The 21361-nt window shown below is 53.5% G+C and overlaps 2 protein-coding genes across 14 annotated transcripts in view; both read left to right on the forward strand.

Annotated features, from left to right (window-relative positions):
- PACS2 (phosphofurin acidic cluster sorting protein 2) overlaps positions 1–12591 on the forward strand; it is an 84634-nt gene extending 72043 nt beyond the window's left edge. For 10 of the 11 annotated variants that reach the window (XM_076339826.1, XM_076339818.1, XM_076339817.1 and 7 more), the window contains 4 exons: positions 269–404; positions 3797–4023; positions 5983–6096; positions 7099–12591. In XM_076339826.1, the coding sequence (XP_076195941.1) occupies positions 269–404; positions 3797–4023; positions 5983–6096; positions 7099–7217 (596 nt within the window). In that variant the 3' untranslated portion in view covers positions 7218–12591. Of the gene's footprint in view, positions 1–268; positions 405–3796; positions 4024–5982; positions 6097–7098 lie in introns of those variants that run through there. The other variant, XM_076339825.1, reaches the window with a different exon arrangement.
- A 4022-nt stretch (positions 12592–16613) lies between these two features.
- Positions 16614–21361, forward strand: part of MTA1 (metastasis associated 1) — an 89146-nt gene continuing 84398 nt past the window's right edge. For all 3 annotated transcript variants that reach the window (XM_076339828.1, XM_076339829.1, XM_076339830.1), the window contains exon 1: positions 16614–16745. In XM_076339828.1, coding sequence (XP_076195943.1) covers positions 16718–16745 — 28 coding nt within the window. In that variant the 5' untranslated portion in view covers positions 16614–16717. The remainder of the gene's footprint in view (positions 16746–21361) is intronic.

Here is a 21361-nt window from a genome sequence, read left to right on the forward strand (position 1 = left end):
AGCAAACCAGCTGAGAGATGCGAGAGCAGATGCGAGGTGAGGAGCCCAGAGGAGTGTGAATGTTTGTGCCTGCCTCTTACCCAAACATAGAAAGTCCCGTGGTTTAAGTGTGGAGGCAGTCAGAACTGATGGGCTAGCTGATCTCTGGATTGAGTCTGAACAAAACCTGTGCAGCAGGAGCGTGGGCAAAGAGACTGAGCTATCCCAACGTGCATGTGCTGGGCTGTGAGATGAACCCAGACAAACAGTTTGACTTCTTTTCTGCAAGGTGACTCTGATGACGCAGCTCCCTCAAGCTCCAGTGTCCTTTCTTCTACCCCACCTTCCGTGTCTCCTGCTGTGAAAGAAGCCTCCCCCACACCACCTTCCTCACCGTCTGTCACAGGCAGCTTCTCGTCCTCAAGGTAAAGCATGTTCTGTCTCCTTACAGCTCCCTTGGCTGTCTTATCTGACATATACGTGAGAGAGGAAAATCTTCTAAAGGAAAACCCATAGCTTCCCTTTCTTCCTCCCTAGCAAACGCTTAAAGTTGTTATCTTTCCCCTTCACCTCTTTTGCCTCTGGAGTGACTGTGTCCTTGCTGGCTGACAAGGAGTTGGGGAGGACAGAGGGGATCTTGCACCTGATGGGAAGGCTGCACTTCTGAAGGGTAGACACATTTGAACTAGAAGGGACAGCCTTGTTTCTGATAGTCTGGCAGAAACCCTGATTCTGATGAGCCATTGTGGCAGTTTGGGAAGGTTTGTGTTCTCCAGCTGCTGGTATTTTCCCTTTGAGACTGGATTCTCTTGGGGAGGTATGTAGCCAAAGAAAATACTGACCCTAATACACATGGGTGCTAGCCTAATCCCTCACAATTCTTATGTTTTTAAGGACCAAGCAAGTGTAAGGTCAGAGTGACTCTGTGGAAGGAGCTGGCTTTTTCTCTATGAGGGGAGAGCTGACTGTTGTGGCATAGTGGAATTGCAGTTCCCATTCATGCATGTGCCTGAAAGCGTATCAGAACAGCAAGGAGACAGCACCTGTAGGCAACGTGAAGCTCTGGCTTAGCTGAAAGTTTTAGGGGTGAAGGGAGGAAACCCCTAGAAAACTGCCGGTAAAGAGTTGCCCTGGCCAGGACTGTCATTTTGTTGCTGCACAAAACGTTGGTGTAGCTGTCTAAAACTTTGTGTGCAGTTCTGGTACCCAGAAGCACATGGTGAAGTTAAAGGTTCAGGGGAGTTAACACGATCAAGGGGACAGAGCAGCAGCCTTGTGAGGGGAGACTAGAAGTGCTTGGAGTCTGCGGTTTTGGGGAGGAGAGGAAAGAGGTAAGCCGCTCAAGTTTTGCAAAAATCACAGTGGTGGTGGGTTCGTTGAATATTGAACTGTCATTCACCAAACCTGTCGTACGAGACCTGGGGGCATGCAGTGACACTGGCAAGAGGTCAATTAAAAGGGAGAAAGGAAAGGACTTCTGCACACAGCAGGAAACCATGTCTGCCTCTGCTACTTCTGTGGTAGCAGGATCAGCAGATCAAAGGGGGGTTAGGCAAATTCATGGATAGCAAATCCATTAACAGACACTAAAGGATGATGCAGGGATGTCCCCTCTAACATCCCTAATCCTGTGATTGTCAGGCTGGGGAAGTCCAAGGGAATGTTATGTTAGAGAATGAATGAATGTTATGTATGCAGTTAGACACTGCACTCACATGCTCTCCCTAAGCAGCATCTCCTGCTGTCCCTGTTGGAGACAGAATGGGGACCTTTCCTGCCCATCCCAGAGAGCCCTGCGGGGACCTTTAACCTCTGACTTCTTAAACTGGCTTGAGAGTTCCCTTTTAACAAGAGGAAATGGAAATGTGGAAGTCCCAGTTTAGCAGATGCCCAGCAGCTGGAAGGTGTTAGTGGCCGTTAGCCTGTGCCAGGAGGCCCAGTTCCCCAAGTCCCTCCTGTTGGCCCCCTGTGGTTTGGTGGCAGGAGAGTCCTGTCTGCCCCAGGCTGGTCCCAGCAGCAGCTGGCTGGCAGCGCAGAGAGCTGGGGGCTGCGCAGGCTCTGGAGAGCAGAGCTGACTTCTCATGTGTGAGCTCTGTGTGGGCTTTCCAAAGGTGGAAGTGGTTTGGGAACCTGTACCCACAAGAGTGTAGGCTATTAAAGTTGTGAGCCATGGACGTGATACATCTGAAGTTGACACCCCGGCTCTAGGACTCCGGTACTTTTTGGTTTCATGCTGTGTGGTAGAATCATCAAGAAATGAGGAAGTTCAGGTTCAACATTGTTCCATCTCCACTGATCTGTATGTGACAGCACAGGGGGTGGAGGGTGACCCAAACTGAAAGATTAAGTCACATGTTTAACTGGGAATGGAACAGAAAATCCTGCCTGGGCATAGTGAACATTAGGATGCTTTGTCTTTACAACTGAGATGAGAAATGTGATGCAAAGGAGCCTTAAAATCCAAAGCTGCATCTCCAGAACATCATCCTTAAAGAATCTCATTTCTGAAATTTCCCTGAGAACCCAAAACCTGGTTTTGGTGATCAAAGATGAACTCTGCTTTGCAGTCTGGCTTTCAGTTGAATAAATGGCAAAGAAAAGGAGATGATTTGCTGAGAGGACCTTAATGATGGGCCATCCTTGTTTTACCTTGAGAGTTTCTTATTAGACAGGTGGTGTAGAGGGATGCATATTTCATTCAAGATCACAGATTCATCTTCCTTAACAATTGCCATTTCTCGAACAGGGGACACGGACTGGTAGATAAATTAAGTTAGTTTTTTGTCTAGTACTTGCATATTATTCAACACTCTGTCATTGTGTAGGAAGAAGTAAAGGCTGTCAGCCGTAGGTCTGCTGAATGATAAACCCCTGCTCCACTAAGGGTTAGCTAGCGAGAGGCAGGGGCAGGCAGGGGGTGGAATTTCCCGGGCTGCTTATCCTCCCTTTTCTGGCTCAAGAAAGGCTGGCAGTGTGTTTTGGTGACACACGTCTGTTACCACACGATGCGCAGGAGTTTTCAACAGCAGATCGTGTCCCGAAATCTGCTGTTGTTTAGCAAACATCACAGGACTGGCAGAGCATTTTCCCAGCACAGGCATTCCTCAGCCCACAGCAGGGCCATGGGGTGGATCGCCTAGTGGCAACTCCGTTACAGGGACCTGGGGAGAACAGAGATCCTGTGTGACCTGGTGGAGCATCTGGACAGGAAGGGAAGCAGCTGGTGGCAAGAAGAGCTCATGGACATAGAAGTTGGAATTAGTCAGGGAGGCTGGAACTGAGTGCCTAATGTTCAGGGACCCACCAGTTCTTTCTTTGTTCGCCGCAGTTCAGAGATGATTTTGGCAGTGCTGCGCCTGGCCGGAGTCATTAATGCATCAGTGCTCAGGAGGCAGCAGCAAGGTGCTTACAGCCCCTCTTCCCCACTCAACAACTGGAATTGATCTGGGCCACCTCAGGGGTTGCCTTCACTGGATGGGTCACTGAACTCGGCATCACATTAGGAAACTGCGTGTCTTCCCCCTTTCCCACTGCTTGTCCCTGTGGCTGCGCAGCAGGTCAGCTTCTCAGCTCATTGCAGTTCTGTGCTGCCAAGCCGATGCCAGCATGTAACGTGAGCCAGACTGCATCACTGAGTGATGACTTGTGCTTTTGTGATTACCAGGTCTCACTACGGAACATTGCTGCCTGATTTCCCAAAGAGCCAGGCCCTTGTCCTCTGACCATCTGGTCAGGAGTGGCAGCCACTCTGACAAAACACAGATGGGAGGAACTGCTGAGTGCTGTGCAGAAATTACCTTCTTCTCTTATTTTCCAGCCAGAGCCTCGGTGCTGAGTTAATGGGCCTGCAGGTGGATTACTGGATTGCAGCTCCACCCATGGACAGAAAGAGAGACCCAGAGAAGAAGGACCCCTCCACTACCAAAAACACACTGAAATGCACTTTCCGGTCCCTCCAGGTCAGCAGGTTACCTGCCAGCGGTGAGATTGCCACCACTCCAACAATGTCCATGACTGTCGTGACAAAAGAGAAGAACAAGAAAGGTAAGATGGACACATTTACTGTTGTCAAAGGCCAAGAATGCAATGCTGCTCTCCCTGTTCTGTTGCTCCAGGGCTGCCTGACTTGTCAGTCCTGCATTGCAGCACCTTAGTCATATTTTTATCCCCAAAGTCCTAGGCTGTTTGTAGATGAGAAGTGACTGCATAAGGTGGAAGAGTTTGAAAGGGTGGTTCCTCTTCGTGCTGTAAAAAGGGGATGTGTTCACACTTACAGCCCAACAGCTGAGATGGCATAGACCAAAAGAACAAAAGTGGGGACAAAGCAAGGACATTTGTGGGTGGCTGTACAGAAAGCCAGGAGGTATGCTGCTCTGGACAGCTTCCCTGTGTTCCTTGTGAGCCTGCTGGCGCTGGTTTGGGGTGTTGGATTAGGTAGGAGGCAGCTTGTGCCCCGACCACCAGAGTCAGGGCAGACCCTGCAGCCTGTACAGCTCTGTGCTCTGGTCTCTCCTCTGACACGTGACAGAGGTGCAGACAGAGGCAGGAGGTGTGTGCATCCCATCATGTTGCAGCATATGGCAGCAGCCCCAGCAGACGTTTTGCTGTGTTTGATGTGGTGTCCTCATGTTAAAATAGCACTGTCACAGCCGGACAAATGCACCAGCCAGCCCTGCCAAGCCATTGCTAGGTGTGCATGTATATACAAGAGGTGGTGTCACTCAGAGCAGTGTTCCAGCAATGTAAGCTCTTCTACAGGAGCTCTTAAGTTCTTGCACAGAGGGCTTTGTGGGACAAAAGGAGGTAGAAGAGAAATGCTCTCATCACAAAGCCTGATATTAACTTTTTTCGTGTTTAATCTTCTGCTCTTAAAATCATGGCTTTGAGTTTATTTTCTACAAACAAACAAACAAACAAACAAAAAAGGCATTTTAAATATTGTCAGTAATTCTGTACTTGCTCCTGGCCTTGGTAATGTAAAACATTAGAAATTGAGAACAGCTCTGTGGAGAAGTGTTTTCAAGGAAGCAGCAATGCAGTTCTGCACTTATATTCAGCTGCCAATAGCTGTCCTTCATGACATCTTCCTGCCCATGGGTCTGGGAGTCATTCCTGGTGGAAGCAGGGCTTTTGGGGGCTCTGAGAGAAGGCCAGCAGAGCCTTCTGGACCTGTGGCTGCAGGACATGGGTGCATAACTCTGCAGCCAAGTCACTACTGGGCCAAGATAGGTGTGGTACTGCTGGTACCAGTGCTCCCACGCCTGACCACACCCTTTTTAAGTGGCATGCCTATGGGGAGAAGCAATCCTGAGACACTCAAAATATTCTTCATTGGGGTTGGCTCAGCCTGGAGCAGTGGTGTTCAACACCACCAGCGTTTGTGGAGCCAGTTTGTATATCTTTGCTCATGCATTTGGGCAGTTCTCAAGGAACTGGACCCTTTTTAGCTCTCCTAAAGCCTTCCCTCTCCACCACTTGCCCATAGTTTGTAGTCCCTCCTGCTCTCCAGGAGTCTGTGCAGCTCAGCACATGTTGGGCCACTGTTGGTGCAGCAAACCTGCCTGCAGATACGTCGGAGGCTGGAGCACAGTGCTGCCCGGCAGCCGTGTGCAGTATGTGGGACTCCCCCTAGGTGGTGCGGCCGCCCAGCAGATCCCATCAGCCCAGCACAGGGTGCAGACTGGGGACCGCTACAGGTGCAGCTGTTTTCCCTGGTGTCCCAGTAGAGCAGCAGGAGTTACCTTGAAGGTGCCCTTCGGGGCCTGGGTTATAAGCTGGGAATGCTTCACATAGAGACACTTAGGGCTAAGATGTTCATGTGCGTAGGTGATGGTGCTGAGCACTGACACAGTCAAACTCCTGCCAAACAGGGATGATTTTAGGAGTTAAAATTAGAGTTAGAATCTTCAGACATGAATATTTAAATGCAAAAACCCAAACAAGTCTTGGTGCAGCTCTGTGAGTGGCAGAGATTCACTGTGTACCGGTTTGATTTTCTTCCAGTGATGTTTTTGCCCAAGAAAACAAAAGACAAGGAGGTTGAGTCAAAGAGCCAGTGTATTGAAGGAATCAGCAGGTTGATTTGCACAGCGAAACATCAGCAGAACATGCTGCGCGGTAAGTGCAGCGCTTGCATCCCGTCGGGCTCTGGGGCGAGGCTCAGCTGCTGGCGTTGTCCTCCAGGCAAAGGGCTGACCTGGTGTCCTGCCCCATGCCCTGGAGCCAACGTAATGGGGGTGTTCCCCACCTGGGGAACGGCCTTGGATGTGTCCAGCATGGCGGAATGCTTTAATGGGTCTGGGATGTGGGAAAATCCTCACTTATCTAGGAACTCCTCTGAATCAGTGCCCTGGATGAGGACAAGGGCTGGGCCGGACTCCATTCCCCTCCCTGTTATTCTCTGTTTCCCTTGCACGTCTGGAAGGTGATGGCGGAGAGCGGTGAGAGTGTGGCTGCTCCTCTAGGCAGGACTCTGGCACAAAGGCACGCCACAGCACGAGCCGTACATGCATCTTGCAGGCAGACCTGAAGTGGCTGTCAGTGGAGCTGTGCGTCCAGTATCAAAAATATCTCTGTAGCCTATTCAGTTGATAATCCCCACTTCTGTTAACAGCAGAGGGATCTGCTTAGGTCACCTCCTTAATCCTAGCCTAGTCCCTGTGAGACTGGTGAGTGTGAGGGGTGGTCACAGAACGTGTGTCACTTCTGCAGGAGACGTGGATCTCCTGCTTAAAAGTGCCAGTGAAAAGAGACTGATGTCCATCTGTGTAAGAGTGCATTTGCCCAAAAAGAAAAATGAAGTATATTTAGGAAATTTGAGAAATCAGATCAGATGACACTGAAATCAGCAGTCTGGGGAGCTCCAGTGTCAGTGAGTGATGCTGGAACAACAATCTGAGCTGTTCTCCCTAAACCTGGTCTGCTTTGGAGCCTTTCTCCCCATTGTGTGCAGCTATTTACAGCTGTGGGGTGGCCAGGCAGAGCAGCGCATACCCTGAGCGCAGAACGTGGCCAGGCCTCCCTCTGCCAACTGCAGGGAGGTTTCTAGCAAAGTTGTTTCAGGCTGGCCACTTCACTTGGTATTTTCTAACTTTCCTCTCTTTTTACCCTCCCCTGCAGTCCTGATCGATGGGGTGGAGTGGAACGACGTCAAGTTCTTTCAGCTGGCAGCACAGTGGTCCTCTCATGTCAAGCACTTTCCCATCTGCATATTTGGACACTCCAAATCTAACTTCTAGCCGTGCTCAGCGGAGGGACCTTCTGTCCATCCCGGGGACTGCACACCAGGAGCCAGGAATTGCGTGCCAACTCTGACTCGCGTCGCTCTGCCCTCTCCTGCAGAATTAATTACAGATGTGCTTGGATTACTTTTGAATTACTTTTTTCTATTAACTCTTAAGTTTACTACAAGGGAAGGAAACCCCTTTAAACAAAGGCAAAAAAACCCAGTCTTAAATATAGATGTGCTGACAACATGAAGTCGTGGGGGAGTTGGCAGGAGCAGGCAACCTGCCCAAGAACACCTACCACTTATGAGCAGATAGCTGAATAACTGCACTGCTTATTAACCTGAGACCTCATTGGTGTGAGTGGGCTGGGGGAGCCGTGGATCAGCTCGAATGGATTTTGCGGAAGATCATGCGCGTTATGGTGCGTTTGGCCCCCTCCCTCTGTATTTCTAGGAAAAAAAGATGGCCAGTCTTTCTTCCTGCTGCCCAAAGGACAAAAGATCAGCGAGTGTGGAGGAAGTTCAACTGTCCGGTTTGAAAAAATAAACCACTTGCATAGCTAGGGAGGTCTGGAGAGGAGATCCTCTTCCAAGCGTGGAGTCTGCCATGGGGACGGGCAGGTGTTTGTGCTGAAGCGACGCCTGAGGAGGGTTGGGCAGGAACAGGAATTAGGGAAACACTAGGTGTAAGGAAACTCCAGTGTCCCGGGTCTGTGACAACGACCAAACCGATCCAGTCACAATGTCCCCGCGGCTGGCTGCACTGCTGAGGGATGCCGCGTCAGTGGGGTCGCTGCTATTTACATACTCACACCGATTATTTACCTGTCAATAAAACCTCTTCCAGCCTCTAAAGGGAAAGGATTTTTTTTAATAGCTGCAGATTTTTTTTAATGCTTTCTAAAAAAAAAAAAATAAAAAATAAGAGGAAAAAAAAAATTAAGTTGCCAAAAAAACAAACGCAGGAAAATGAGCCGTTGTCTGTGAAGTGATACATCACTGTAGTGGCTGGACTGGGAGCCAGCCAGGCGCTCTGCGTGTCCAGCTGCCTTCCCGTCCATCTGTCAAACCGCACACGTGAGGTAGCATGGGCTGCTTTATCTGCTCTGCCTTTGTCCTGCCCTGACCACGCTGTGCTCCCCAGAGCCTGCTGCCGTCTCCCTCGTGCACCTCCCCTGGCTGGGTGCAGACTGCCTGGCTTCAGGGACACTGCAGGAGTGCATTTTCGCCATACCCTTGAACCACCCAGGATCTCTCCTCATAGGGACTGAGAGACTGTAACAAAAACAAAGGGTGCTGGGGGTAGGCAGCCTCCCGCGGGCTGCTCTGTGGGTGGCTGTTGTCCTTACCTTCTGCTTTCTGAGTATTCCGCCCCATGGGCATTTGTCTGTGGATTGCATCCCTTACCCAGCAGGATATGCTTTTGCCCTGGCACAGCATTGCCTATGGGTTGAGGCTTTGCTAGGAGTTTCAGTCCCAAGGTGCAGTGGAAGCTGTAGCTGGGACGTGAGAGAGGATGAAGCCAGCCAGGTTCTCTGTCCACCTTGGGCAGCAAGAGGACCTGGGAGATGGAGGAGTGAGATTTTTGGGTGTCTCGCACTGTTGGCTTGGCTCCGGCTGTGCTTGTGTTCACTTTGTACACCTTACTGCTGCCAGGGACGCTTGGGGTGCCAGGACAAGGGGATGCTCTTGCAAGGAGGCAGCATGACAAGCCACAGGTCTGGGCGGCTCTGAGTGCTGCAGATGTGGCTTTTTGCTTCCTTAGGCATGCCTGGGAGGGACTCGGAGCAGGTGGCGGATGGGGTTTGGGGAGCTGAGTGTGCTTGCCGTATGGAAGAACAGACATGTCTGGCATTTCAGGGTATGGGACTGAAGTTTTTGGTGTGGTCCTTTTCGGTCCCACCCTTGTGGGCAGGCCAGGCTCTGTGAGCATTTCCAGAAGGCACTTTCTGAGGGCAGTGATGCTTTTGAAGCTTGCTTTTTTTTTTTTTTTTTTTTTGGTCTGATCCCTTACCCTTGGGTTTTTAAAGGCTTGGGGAACCCACTTTGTCCTGCTTGGCAGGTCCTGCTCTGCGCAGGAACTGCCTGGATTCTTTTGGGCAGGGCAGCGGTGTGCTTTGTTAGGCTTTCTGCTGATGGGGAGCGAGGTGTTATTAGGCAAGAGCATGGTCCCTGATGGATCCTAGTGCCTGTCGCAGCTCACAGCACAGGCTGCTTCACCAACTGATTTCATGAAACCCTTTCCCAGCACAAGTGCAACCTACTTGGCCAGGGACTGGGTATTCCCTTCAAACCACGCAGGGGAGGAGGACATGGTCCCATGCCCGGTGGCATGCTGCTGGGCAGGACATATTGTCTAGTTGCAATACTCTTGTTTCTTCCCGCAGTCCCGTGGGCAGGTCTGCCTGCTGTCTGCTAGCTCTTGGCTGTGGCAGAAGCTCGGCTGTAGTTCGAATGTCGTCATGTCCATCAGCTCATGCGTTTTCGGTTGACCTGAGCTGATGCTCTGGGACTGTATAGTGTTGCCTAGCAGCAGTAGCGTGGGAGATGGTGTATAAGCACATCATTTCTTTTTCTTTATTGAGGCTGTTGCATCAAAAAAAAAGAAAGCTTTTTAAAGGAAATTAGTCAGCGTGTGATTTCTTCCTCAAGTCTCACGCTGGTGTGACAAGAGTGATTGGGCTGGGTTCCAGCGTCAGGAGCCGCATGCAGCCTGGGCAGCTCTCGGTGCCGGAGCATGTTAGTGCTGCGGAGGTGGGGTGGACTGACTGACTGCAATAACTTTGTTTACTGGGGGGGTGAGGGGGGAACCATCACTGTGCTCCTCTTTGTATTTCAACCTACTGTAAAAAAACAAACGGTAGCTAGGACAGGATTTCCAGGGTCCTGCCTATCAAATGTGTGTTGCCCTGCTCTAGAGAGAGAGAGAGAGAGAGAGTGTGTGTGAGAGAGAGAGAGAGAGAGAAACACTTCTGCTTGTTGCATTTCTGTTGGTTTGTGTTTTGTTCTAACTTTATACAAGCGAATTCACCGGGAAACTCTCTGTATGCCTGAGACCTGAGGGTTTGCGTCTCCACAGGTTTTCTCCCCTGTGGAAAGCTGCCGTTGCCCTGAAATGCCTCTTCCGTGCAAGGAAGCATCCTGGCTTCTCAGTCTTGTCCTCCTGGCGTCCAGCAGTGGCAGGCTGGGCCTGCCCACGGGCAGCTGTGTGCTCAGGGGGTGGCTGTGGTGTTTCCCAGCCTTGGAGGCAAGGGCTGGCATGCAAGTTTGGTGGTGCTGCTCTGGTCAGGGTGTTGTATCTCTGTTGTTTCTCTTGTATCATGTGGAGCCACTTGTGCAGCTGTTTCTGTCCCTGACTGGAGGAGAAACAGGTTTCTGTCTCTAAGGAAAAATGAGTGTCAAAGCATGCATGTGGCTCAGACCATTTTGGGAAGGGGCTTTGCACCTGGTGACATGAATGAGTGACTGATCTCGGGTTTCCCACCCTCCCAGCTTCCCCAACAGTTTCCTGGAGGACCCTGCTGCAAGCAAGCCCCGCTGGCCAGAGGGATCCCTGCTGCAGGTACAGGGAGAGCTGCTGGGGCAGCGATGGGCCCATGCCTGCAGAGCTGTGCCAGCCTGGTGGGGTTACATGTTTGCATGCAAGTTGGTGAGTGCAGAAGGATGGGAGTTTTGGCGAGGAAGGTTCAACTTGAACGAAGAAACGCAGTGGCGTTATCTCACCTGCCTGCATTAGACAGGGCTTGCTTTGGAGCCGTGGGAGCTGGAGTGGGCAGCATCTGAGCTGATCTCTGGCCAGGAGGTGCTTTGAAGGTGGTGTCCCCTGGTCTCCCTGTCCCTCTGCGTCCCAGAGCTCACCCCTGCTCCCCGCAGAGCTCGTATCTCCTGCTCCCCTGGCTGTGGCTTCTCAAAGCAGCTGGTTTCTTTTCCAGCTGCTCTTGGGTGAAGGGCCCCCACCTCGCTCAGAAGTGAGGTCTCACTGCTGCAGTGGGCTGTGTGATGCTGACCTAGTTTAACAGCGCTGGTGAGCAGATGAAAGATGGAAGGTTTTTGTGGCATCATGTTGCACCTTGAGTGCTTCCTGGTCCTCTGGGTTGAGTTTCCTGGAGACAAAGGCTGGACCTCGGCCCTGCCAGCGTTCAACGAAGGCTGGCTCTCCTGCGGTGCTGGCGACTTCTTGGACATCTTGAGTGGCTGTTTTAGCTCAGCACTGCAGTTTCCATCCAGTTCAATTGTTACCGGTTACATCTCAGTGGTAACTGCAGAGTCCTCCTTAATTACACATGAGTTTGGGGAGAGCCACTGTTTCCTTGACTGTGTTTTGCTGCTTTAATTAGCACACGCTTGTGGCTTTATCCTGCAGAGAGGGCAGGGGGTAGGTGGCTGGGAGGTTTCTGGGGCTGGAGGAGATGGGCCTGTTTGCTTTCCGTCATCAAACTCGGCTGAGAACCACACTGCCCCGTGCTTAACCTACGATTGCAGCAAAGGCCCCGTCCTGTTTCTCACTAGCAGCGTTTGCTGGAGGGAGCACTGGAGTGCCAGGGTGGAGGGCATTGCACCTGGCACCTCCAAGTTTAAGAAGAAAATCCTGGCGAGAGGCAGCAGAGCCGGTGGCCTTCTCCTGCTGCTTGATGTGCTGAGGGATCAGGAAGGCTGGGATTAGGGCAGTCCCGCTGTCCAGCAGTAAAGGGCTGGGGGCCCTGGAGCTTTCTTGAAGCTAGGTTGGATGCAGTGCCTCTGTCCTCTTTGTTCAGGGGGTCTCAGTCTTGGCAGATAGCTGTGTGATGGCATTTAGTGTGACACTCCCTCCGTGCTTATCTGGTAGGGAGAAGGCCAGAAATGAGCAGCAGCATCTCCCAGAGGTTTCTTGGAGCCTCTTCAGTGGGGTTCTCACAAAAGATGCTTGTGGCAGGGCCGGCTCCTGCAGGGTCAGTTGGCTGCTTTGGCACAGACTGGGGGAGAAGGGGACATGCCAACTTGGAAAGCAGCAGGTCACTGGTTTCCTTAAGGAAGAGCACCAGTATGGGGCCACATCCAGTCAGCTGCTGCTTTGCGCCTTGGCCAGAGGGTTGCCAGAGCATTGCCTGCCTGGTTGTGTACGTGCTGCAGCCATGGGGAAGCGCCTTGCAAGCATGGGTACCGGGGCTGCGTGCCACCAGCCTTGTCCGGACCGCAGCGTACGAGGGGACGTTACCACTTTGTAGATGCCTGAGTTGTCCATCTGTTTCATTGTTGTATTGTTTGGGTTCTAGGTTTTGGTTTTTTTTATGAAGACAGATTAAATGTAAATAGCCTTTTTTTTGGAACAAACTGCAACGTGCTTGACCTCGTCAACTCTTTTATGGTACTAATGCAACACTAATAAAACTGGACATGAAAGCACACACCCGTCCCTTGAGTCATCTCTCAGCAGGGGCTGCTCTGGCATGACTGGCGCAGTTGTCTCCTGTAGGAGACGGCTTTCTGGTGTGGGGGGATCTCTTGCGTTATTTATCCAGCTGCCCGGCAGCACTTCCAGGGCAGAGCTGGTGGATTGGCACGTCCTCCCCGGCACTGAGCCCTCCTGCAGTTTTTGCAGTCCTGCTGCCCTCCCCCTGCCCCTGATGTCTCCTCTCCCAGAGGGACCCGCTCGCCTCCTGCAGCTCTCCTGGGTCCGACAGCCCTCTCTAGCACCCGGTCCTCACCCCCTCGCAGCAAGCAGGGACAAGGCTGGTTCCCATTTCTGGTCTGTGGGCTGTGTTGGATGGACACAGCTGGTGTTAGGGTACCGAGGGGGGGTCTCAGACGGGGAAGGCTGATGCTGCGGTAGCCTGAAGCTATGTGTGCTCCTGGGAGAGCAGTGGGAGAGGGACTGGGATGTGTGGGGTGGCAAGCACCTGGGCTTGGTGCTGGGGAGTGGGAAGGTGGAGAGAAGAAGGAAAGAGAAGAGCTAAGCAGCTGTTTTGAGGCAGAAAGGTAAAGAAATTTTGTGAAATGGGCCCATGGCTGCCATCCCCAGGAATACAGCACATTGGAGGCAGTAGTGGGAATGCAGAGCTGGAGCAGCCTGCATCCCTGTGCTCCCCTGGCTGAGGGTGGAGGCAGGAGGGGTGGCTGCTGATGGAGCGAAGAGCTGGGAGTGAAGGGAGCTCCCCACAGCAGGCCAGGCTGCTCTCGCAGCACGCAGGTCTTGATGGATGTCCCAGCTCTTCCCCATGGCCTGGCCGGGCTTGCAGGCGTGTTTATGGCCTGAGCCCTTTACTGGAGGAGGGGACGCAAGTCCCACCCAGGTGGCACTGAGCAGGGCTTGGATAACTCCAGGCAGGAGGAAGGTATGTAGCTCAGGAGGGGGCAAATTCAGGACTCAAGTGCCAAGACAGCACCAAAAGCCATGGAGAGGACCAGGCTGCTGGCAAGAGGTGGGGAGCACCATGGGGCAGCTAGGGGAGACAAGTGGGTCAAGGCTGTGTTTTGGCTATGTATTTTTTGCACAGGTTCAGCTGTAACCCTGCACTGAGGACCCAGCTGCGTGGAAGAGGCACAGCCTGAGCTTCACTTTTCAGAGCCCACAGAGGAGCTTGTCGCAGCATGGAAAGGAGGGTGCAAGCGGAGGGGACTGGGGTGGTGGGAAGGCTTGGGAGCTGGCAGGGGGAGCATGCGTGAGCTCTCCATGCCAAGCCAAAAGCCCTGGTGGGGCCATGGGCATGCTCCCCTGTCTTCTGCTAGGGAGGAGAAGGAATTAGAGCTGGGTGGAGCAAGGATGCTTCAGGGCCAGGGTGTGCCAGGTCGCATGCAATGGGACTAGAGGGCTTCCCTTGCCCATACGTGCTGGGACAAGCCGACTGCTGCCAGGCAACCTCGGACTGGGCTCCCAAAGCACTGGCATCTTCCTTCTGCAGGTCTTGGCCTTTCTCAGCGGAGATACACCCTCGCTGCCACATGAGAGGCATCAAATGCAAGTGATGCCCTGTCAGGATGCACCAAAAAGCCTGCTGGAAGGACTGGGTTTGCCACGGTGGGAGTCAGTGGCACCTGTGGGAGTGGGGTTTGGTGGTGGGAGATGGGGCATTGCAAGAGCCCGCTCCTCCTTAGGCTCCAGCTGCCGGTGCCGGCTCCATTCCCTCCCATTGCACAACGCCCCGGTGGTGACCACAGCTATTGCTTAACCTGGAAGAGGAACAGCAGGGAAGTTCCGACATGGTTTTGTTACTATCATTTGAAAAACAATTCAGCATCTGGAAAGAGCAGTCAGTGCCACGTGACTGTCCACTTCTTCGTGTGCAACTACCAAGTGCCCCATGATGCGATTTGTAAATATTTATTCTGGATAATTTTTCTGTGTCCTACTGAAGTATTTTCTGCTCTACAGAACGGTTGCAGAAGCAGCCTGGGGAGAGCCAGCCCTCGCACCCCGCGGTGTCCCCGACGGCTGTGGCGGCACGTGCTCCCCTGGCCGGCTCAGAAAGGAGGAAATATCACGGTGGTGCTCCCCGGCGCATTGAACTTTTTTGGCTGACCGATTTTCACCCCCTGAAGTGCTTTCCTTGCTCAGCCGTGCTCCTTGCATGCATTGGAAACATGAAAGCAGAGCCCTGTGCCCTACTGGGATCTAAGGACTGTCAGAGATTTGGGTTGTTTTTCTAACATGCAAAGCAAATTTTAACAAAAGCCCTGTTCTTTTTCAAATAGATGTATTTTGGCAGACGTCAAGGTTTTGGGCGGTCTTGTGTAGCTGTTTCAGGACCTTATGACAACCGGGGTTGAGAGAGCAGGCAGTGCCCATGCCCAGCCCTGGTAAAGCGTATGACCGTTTGCGCCATCAACCACTTACTCCAGCAAAGACTTTCATGACAGATTATTTTTTGGCCATCATGACCTGTCTGACTGTGAGGAGGGGTCTTGGGCTGACACCTTGGGCTCGGGCAACATGAGGTGATTCTCCAGCTCTGCGCTGGAGCCGAGGAGCGAGTGTAGACATCCTGCTGTGCCCAAGAGGCCAACGGTGCCCCTGGGTCCACCTGTGCTGACCATTGGAGGTGTAGCTCTTCGTTAGGGTTCACCATCTGGCCTTGGCCAAGTGTGTGGAGAAGTCCTTGGGAGGGATGGCTGGTCACCTGCTCTGCTGTACTTTGTCAGCCCTCGCTGGGGGACCTGCTGTAAAGGTGTTACGTACCAAAACCTGATGGTTTCTTGGGGTTTTTTTTGGTGTCAGCCTGTCAGTTCCTGTAGGAGAGGAAATGGCAGTGGCAATGTGCAAGTTTTGCAGACTGATCTGGAGCTGGCAACTGTTCAACAACCACGTAACTGCTGCAGGGCTGCCGAGGAGATGCCTGGAGAGGAGCTGTACATGGGTCAAGAAGGTGACACCCCCAGGCCAGTGGGCAAAGGAAAGCTAAGGTGGCCATCTACGTCTCACTTTTTGGGCTGACACCCGAGGAAGGGGGAAAGCCCCCGTACGGCAGTGTCATGGGGGCAGCAGGTGACAGAGGCATGGAGGGGACAGGCCAGGCAGCCCCTCGCCATTGCGGGGACTCAAGGGACATGGTGTAGGAGGGGTAGGGGTGTGTGAGCGGGAGGTGTGCATAGGGCATGGGACTTCCACGTGCATGTGTAGGGATGGAGGGGGCACACAGGTGGAGGGGGTACACAGGGAGCAGGCAGCGTATGGACGTAGGTACAGGCGTGAGGGGGGGTGTCACATGGTGTAAGGAGGGCTGTGTGCGTGAGGACAGGCAGCGTGGGGGCTGTCTGCAAGAACAGGCGGTGTCTGTCTGTACGTGGAGGCTGTGTGTGAATACAGGTGGCGTGCGTGTGAGAAGGCCTAGCGTGTGTGAGGAGGGCTGTGAGTACCGGCAGATGTGTGTGTGTGGGGAGGGCTGTGTGTGAGTACAGGTGTGTGTGTGGGGAGGGCTGTGAGTATACCCAGTGTGTGTGTAAGGAGGGCTGTGAGTACAGGCAGATGTGTGTGTGAGGAGGGCTGTGTGCGAGCACAGGTGGTGTTTGAGCGTGTGTGTGTCGGGCTGTACGTGAGGACAGGCTGTGTCTCTGTGTGTGCGTGTGTGTGGAGGGCCGTCCGCGCCAGGACAGGCGGGGTGTGTGAGGAGGGCTGAGCCTGTGTGGCGACGGGCGAGCTGTGCGAGGAGGGCTGTGTGAGGACAGGCAGGGTGTGCGTGTGTGAGGAGAGGCGCTGCCCGCCGGCAGGCCTGCTCCCCTCCCGCCGGGCGCAGGCCGCGGAGCGCCGCCCTCGCACGCTTCGGGCTGGGCGGAGGGGCCGGCTCCTTCCTCCTCCCTCCCGCCGCCGCCGGGCCCCTCTCCGCCCGGGCCCGCCGCCCCCGGCCCGCCGCCGCCCCGCCCTCCGCCTCCCTGCCTCCCTCCCTGTCGTCCGGGCGGCAGCCGGCGCGGCCCCTTTAATTCCCCCGCTCCCCTCCCCCGCCCGGCCGCTCCAGCCTCCATTTTCCAGCGGATCCGGCACCTGGAGGCGGCGGCGGCGGCGGGAGCGGCCCGCGCCCCGCACCCGGCCCCGTCCCGGGCATGGCCGCCAACATGTACCGGGTCGGAGGTAAGCGCCCCCCGGGCCCCGGCCCGGCCCGGCCCCGCCGCGCCTCCCTCCCCTCACTCCCTCCCGCGTGCGAGCGGCGCCTCGGGGGCCCGGCGGGCCGCGGCGGCGGGGCAGGCCCGGGGCGGGGCGGCGGCCCAGCGGGGCGGTGGGAGGCCGGGGGGGAGCGTTGGGGCGGGCGGGCGGGGGGCCGGGGTTCAGGCAGCGCCTGGGGCGGGCTGGGAGCCGGGGGGCAGCCCGGGAGGGAGGCGTGTGGGGCCTGGGGGGCTCCGGAGGGGCGGTCGGAGGCCGGGGCGGGCGGCGGGTGCGGCGTGTGGGGCGGGAGCGGGGCAGGGGCCTGGTGAGCTGTGGGGAGGGGGCGGCGGGTGAGGGGAGGCCTGGCGTGGGGTTAAACGGGGTGAAGGGCTGCCGCGGGGGAGCCCTTACGCGGGCTGTAAGGGCGAGGAGTAGGGCGAGACGGCGTAGTGTGCTTGGGTTATGCGAGCCGGGGATGTGGGGCAGAGGTAGGGTGCAGCGGGGAAGCCTTAGGTTGAGGGGTAAGGGGTGAAGAGCAGCCTTGTGGAGCCATATAGGGCTCGACGGTGCCGGGAGATGGGATGTGTGAGGTGCGGGGCTGTGGGTGCTCGGGGGGCTTGGGCAGAGGGAAGCAGAGGACAGATCCGGGACTGGGGCACGGGCAGGGCGAGGTGGGTTAGTGGGGCTGGGGCAACGCAGGAAAGCGAGAGTGGAGAGGCGGTGGGGCAGCAGCACCAGGATGGGCCCCGGAATGGGGCCTGGGGTGGAGTGAACGGCGGGTGGCTGCTTAGATGGGGGTCATGCGAGGTTGTAGGGGTGGGGACCAAGGAGGAGTTGCTGAGATAAGAAGGAGCACAAAGATGGGCAGAGACTGCTGGTAGATGGGGGGGGACGACGACGACGACGGGTGACTTGTGTGAGGCATGTCCTGCTGGTCTTTGCCTCCCCTTCCACTCTTGCTGTTTTGTTGTATGCTTTCCCATTAGTCTTCTATTCAGGGTTGCGCTCCTGCCTGATTGCCCTTTGTTTTGACTCACATGAAGAGAAAGGAGAGGCAAGAGGGTTTGGGACTGCATTTTATGGAATATAAACTGAGGGTGGTCTGGCATGAATTTGTGCTCGGCCATTTGCCTTCATAAAAGCAGTTCTGTGGAGCTTCCTTCTTCCCAGGACTATAGGATGTGCGGGAAGATGTTTTTGTGGGGTTCCCTCCTTTTCAAAATGCCCTGTTTCTTGTGGAGTTCTACAAAACCGGAGTAAAGTAAATAAGGGAAAAAATATAGCGAAGGTGGCCAAGCCATCCTGTCTGGCTGCTCTCCATCAACAACTACTTTCTGTTCTTTCCGCTTTTCTGGCCTACCCTTACTTTGTGCTCTGAAAAATGCCACTTCTTTTGTCACATTTGTACTTTTTTTTCTGGTTGCACTTGGTTTCATAGAGGGATAAGGTGTGCCTCTTGGCTGTCCCAGCTTTGTTTCTTGGGTTGCTACAAGCTGATTGTGTGTGTGTGTAGCGTTATGTTGGTTTGGAGATGCTGGGAGTAGAAAGATGAAGGGCAAGATGAGTTGTGGAAATTTACAGCTCGGTTCCTGGTGTGACTTGTGAAGGGAATTGTTTCCTGGAAATTATTGTTTGGCGTTTAATGTTATAGGCACCAGTCTCGTGTGGAATGTTGTCTCTAGTATTTTGTATGGCAAACTCTGTACTGTGCACCCCATGGGTGGTGGGAAGGGACCTCTGGAGATCTCTAGGCTAATCTCCTGCTAGAAGCTGTCCATTAGAGCAGGGTGCTCGGGGCTGTATCCAGCCCAGTTCTGAGTATCTCTAAGGATGGTGATGCCACCTTTACTTTGGGCCCTGTCCAGTGTTTGACCATGCTTATGGCAAGTATTTGTTTCCATGTGCCTGGTTGGATTTTCTCGTGTTCCAGCTGGTGTCCCTTGTCCTATCCCTGTGCATCTCTGAGAAGAGCCTGGCCCCATCTGCACAACACTTTCCACTCAGTAGATGTAAACAGCAGTAACATCTCCCCTGAGCCTTCTCCTTCCCAGGCTGACCTAACCTGCCTCTCTCTGCCTTTCTTTGTACATCCCATGCTCCAGCACTGACCACCTCGGTGGCCTCTGCTGGACACCTTCCTGTATGTCACCACCCTTATGCTGGGGAGCCCAAGTTGGACCCAGCTCTCCAAGTGTCTTACAAGTGCTTAGGAGAGGGGCAGGATCCATCCCCTCGCCCTGCCGGCTGCTCTCCTGCTAACACGGCAATGCTGGCTGCCCTTGCTGCAAGGGTGTTCTGCTGGCTTCTGGGCAATTCGTTGTTTTACCAGGTGCCTTCTTGCAGAGGTGCTATGCCGACAGCCTGTACCACTGCAGGGAGTTATCCCACCCCAGATGTGGGGCTTTGCTCTAGCCATGGTTGAACTTCCTGAGGTTCTTGTCAACCCATTTTCCAGCTTGTTGAAGTCCCTCTGAATAGCAGCCCTGCCCTCCAGCATGTGATATGCTTTTCCCAAGTCCCCATGCTTTTAGAGAGTGTACTCCAGTCCCTATCCAGGTCATTAACAAACTTCTAAGCAGGGCTGGCCCCAGTGTTGATTCTCAAGGGATGCCGTTAGTAACTGTCAGCCAGGTGAAGGTTGTACTGCTGATCACTATCCTTTGAGCCTGGCATTCCACAGTTTTCCTCCCACCTTTATTGTCTGGTTATCCAGGCCACATCTCAGCACTTTGGTTCGAAGGATGCTGTGGGAGACTTAGCATGGCCTTTGACACAAAGTCAAGGTGTCCCAACACCCCCTGCTCTCCCCTCAGCTGCAGAGCTAGTCTTTTCATCCCAGAGGGGAGTTGGGTTAGTCAGGCGTGATTTGCCTTTGGTATATCCATTTTGGCTGGTCTCAGTCACCTTCTTGTCCTTCCTGTACTTGGAAATGGTGTCCAGGATTTGTTCTGTAACCATTCCGGGTGGAGGGCAAGGCAGCTGGCTGATAGCCAAGGTTACAGTGCTCCGTTATTGTACATATAGATGAAGTCTTGATTTGACATATTACTGGGACCAACGTATGGATGGATGCAGCCATTTCTGTATGAGCACTCTGTTCAGCCTGATCCGGCGAAGTTTGTATTACTGAATTGTTTCTGACCTCTGGTGCTGGTATCTCCCATTAATGGTTTTGTGCACTGAAGTTGAGTGTGAACTCCAGGGCAGGATTAAATCCTGAATGGGATTTGTGCACAGTCATTTCATATACTTCCCACTGGAAGACAAACATTCAGCAGATAATATGTTATTATTCTTGTGGCTACTGAATCGTGTTGTATGAACTCCAGACCTAACAGCTACGAAAAGCAGCTTGTTTGCTATAGATCAATAGTGCTCCTAGAAGTATACGTTGACTCGGAAAGGATGGTGATCACTTTTGGCCTAATCATGAAACGCCATGAATTTTTGTTTTCAGAAACCAATAGGTGGATTGCACTTCTCTGATAAAGACTGATTTTTAAACACATAGTTGACAGCTCTTCCAGAGGACATGAAGTGTCATGCTCTCTTTTAGCTGAGGAGCCTGCACTGTGGGGGCCGAAGGTCACATGCAAGTCTTCTTCTGGGTGTTGTGTAGCAGAGTGAGCATGCTGGGGGGTTAGGAGCTGCCACTTGAATGGTTGTAAGACTGTGGGTCAGTTGACTGGTGGCGTTGAGTTGCTTAGAGAAAGCAACTGGTTCTCCTGGTTCCTGCCAAGTTCCTACTGGTGCATTTCTGATGGAGGTGGGGGTCGGTTGCCAATGCAAATGGGACTCTCATAAGCTAGCATGGTTCATGGGGATGTGAAACTTTTTAAATGTGTGGGGAAGATGCCAGGGTATCAAATTCCAAAATGAAGTATGGGATCTTACTCATCCAGAAGGAAATCCTGGAATTGCCTGCCTCCAGTGTAGCAGAGGTGAAGATTTTCTTAACAGCTGCCGTACAGCCGTGAAATAAATGGCAGCATGATGCTGCTTTTGCTTGGAAGGAGTTGTGGTGGGCTGGCGTGCCGCTTCATGGACTGGCAGTCTGCACGATCACAGGCCGTATGGGAATGTTGGATAAACACCAGATCTGAGAAGCTTGGGACCTCTGAGCTGGAATTTGGGGCCTCTGATGAAAAAATGCATGTGGGAGAGAGACGTTCATTGTTCTAGCTAGTGCCAGGCTCTGCTTTCAGGAGAGTGCTGTGTCAGCTGCCTGGAAGAGAACAGGTCATCTCGGTATCAAGAGACTTTCCGACAGCTATTCTGTCTCCACCTTCTCTGGGAGAGTTTAACTGTAGTATGACAAGTATTTCTTTAGTGGTGGTAATTGATTGAGCCCCACTGCAGGTTTATGCCCCTGTGGCATTCCCTTGATGTAGTGAAACAATGATTTTTGCATTTCCATCTTGCACTGATTTGAGGAACTTAAATTTTTCCACCTTCCCTCCTCCTCTCTCTTTGTTTTTTCCTGGATTATTTTTAATCTGCATCAGCTACCCGATCTGGTTCACTGTGGGACTGTGTGAACAGCTGAATGGGCTCAGTAGGAGTGCTGGGAACAAGGGGATGGGGAAAGAAAGGAGAGGAAGGAT

Source organism: Aptenodytes patagonicus, chromosome 5 (genome assembly GCF_965638725.1).
Source record: "Aptenodytes patagonicus chromosome 5, bAptPat1.pri.cur, whole genome shotgun sequence".
Lineage (NCBI taxonomy): Eukaryota > Metazoa > Chordata > Aves > Sphenisciformes > Spheniscidae > Aptenodytes > Aptenodytes patagonicus.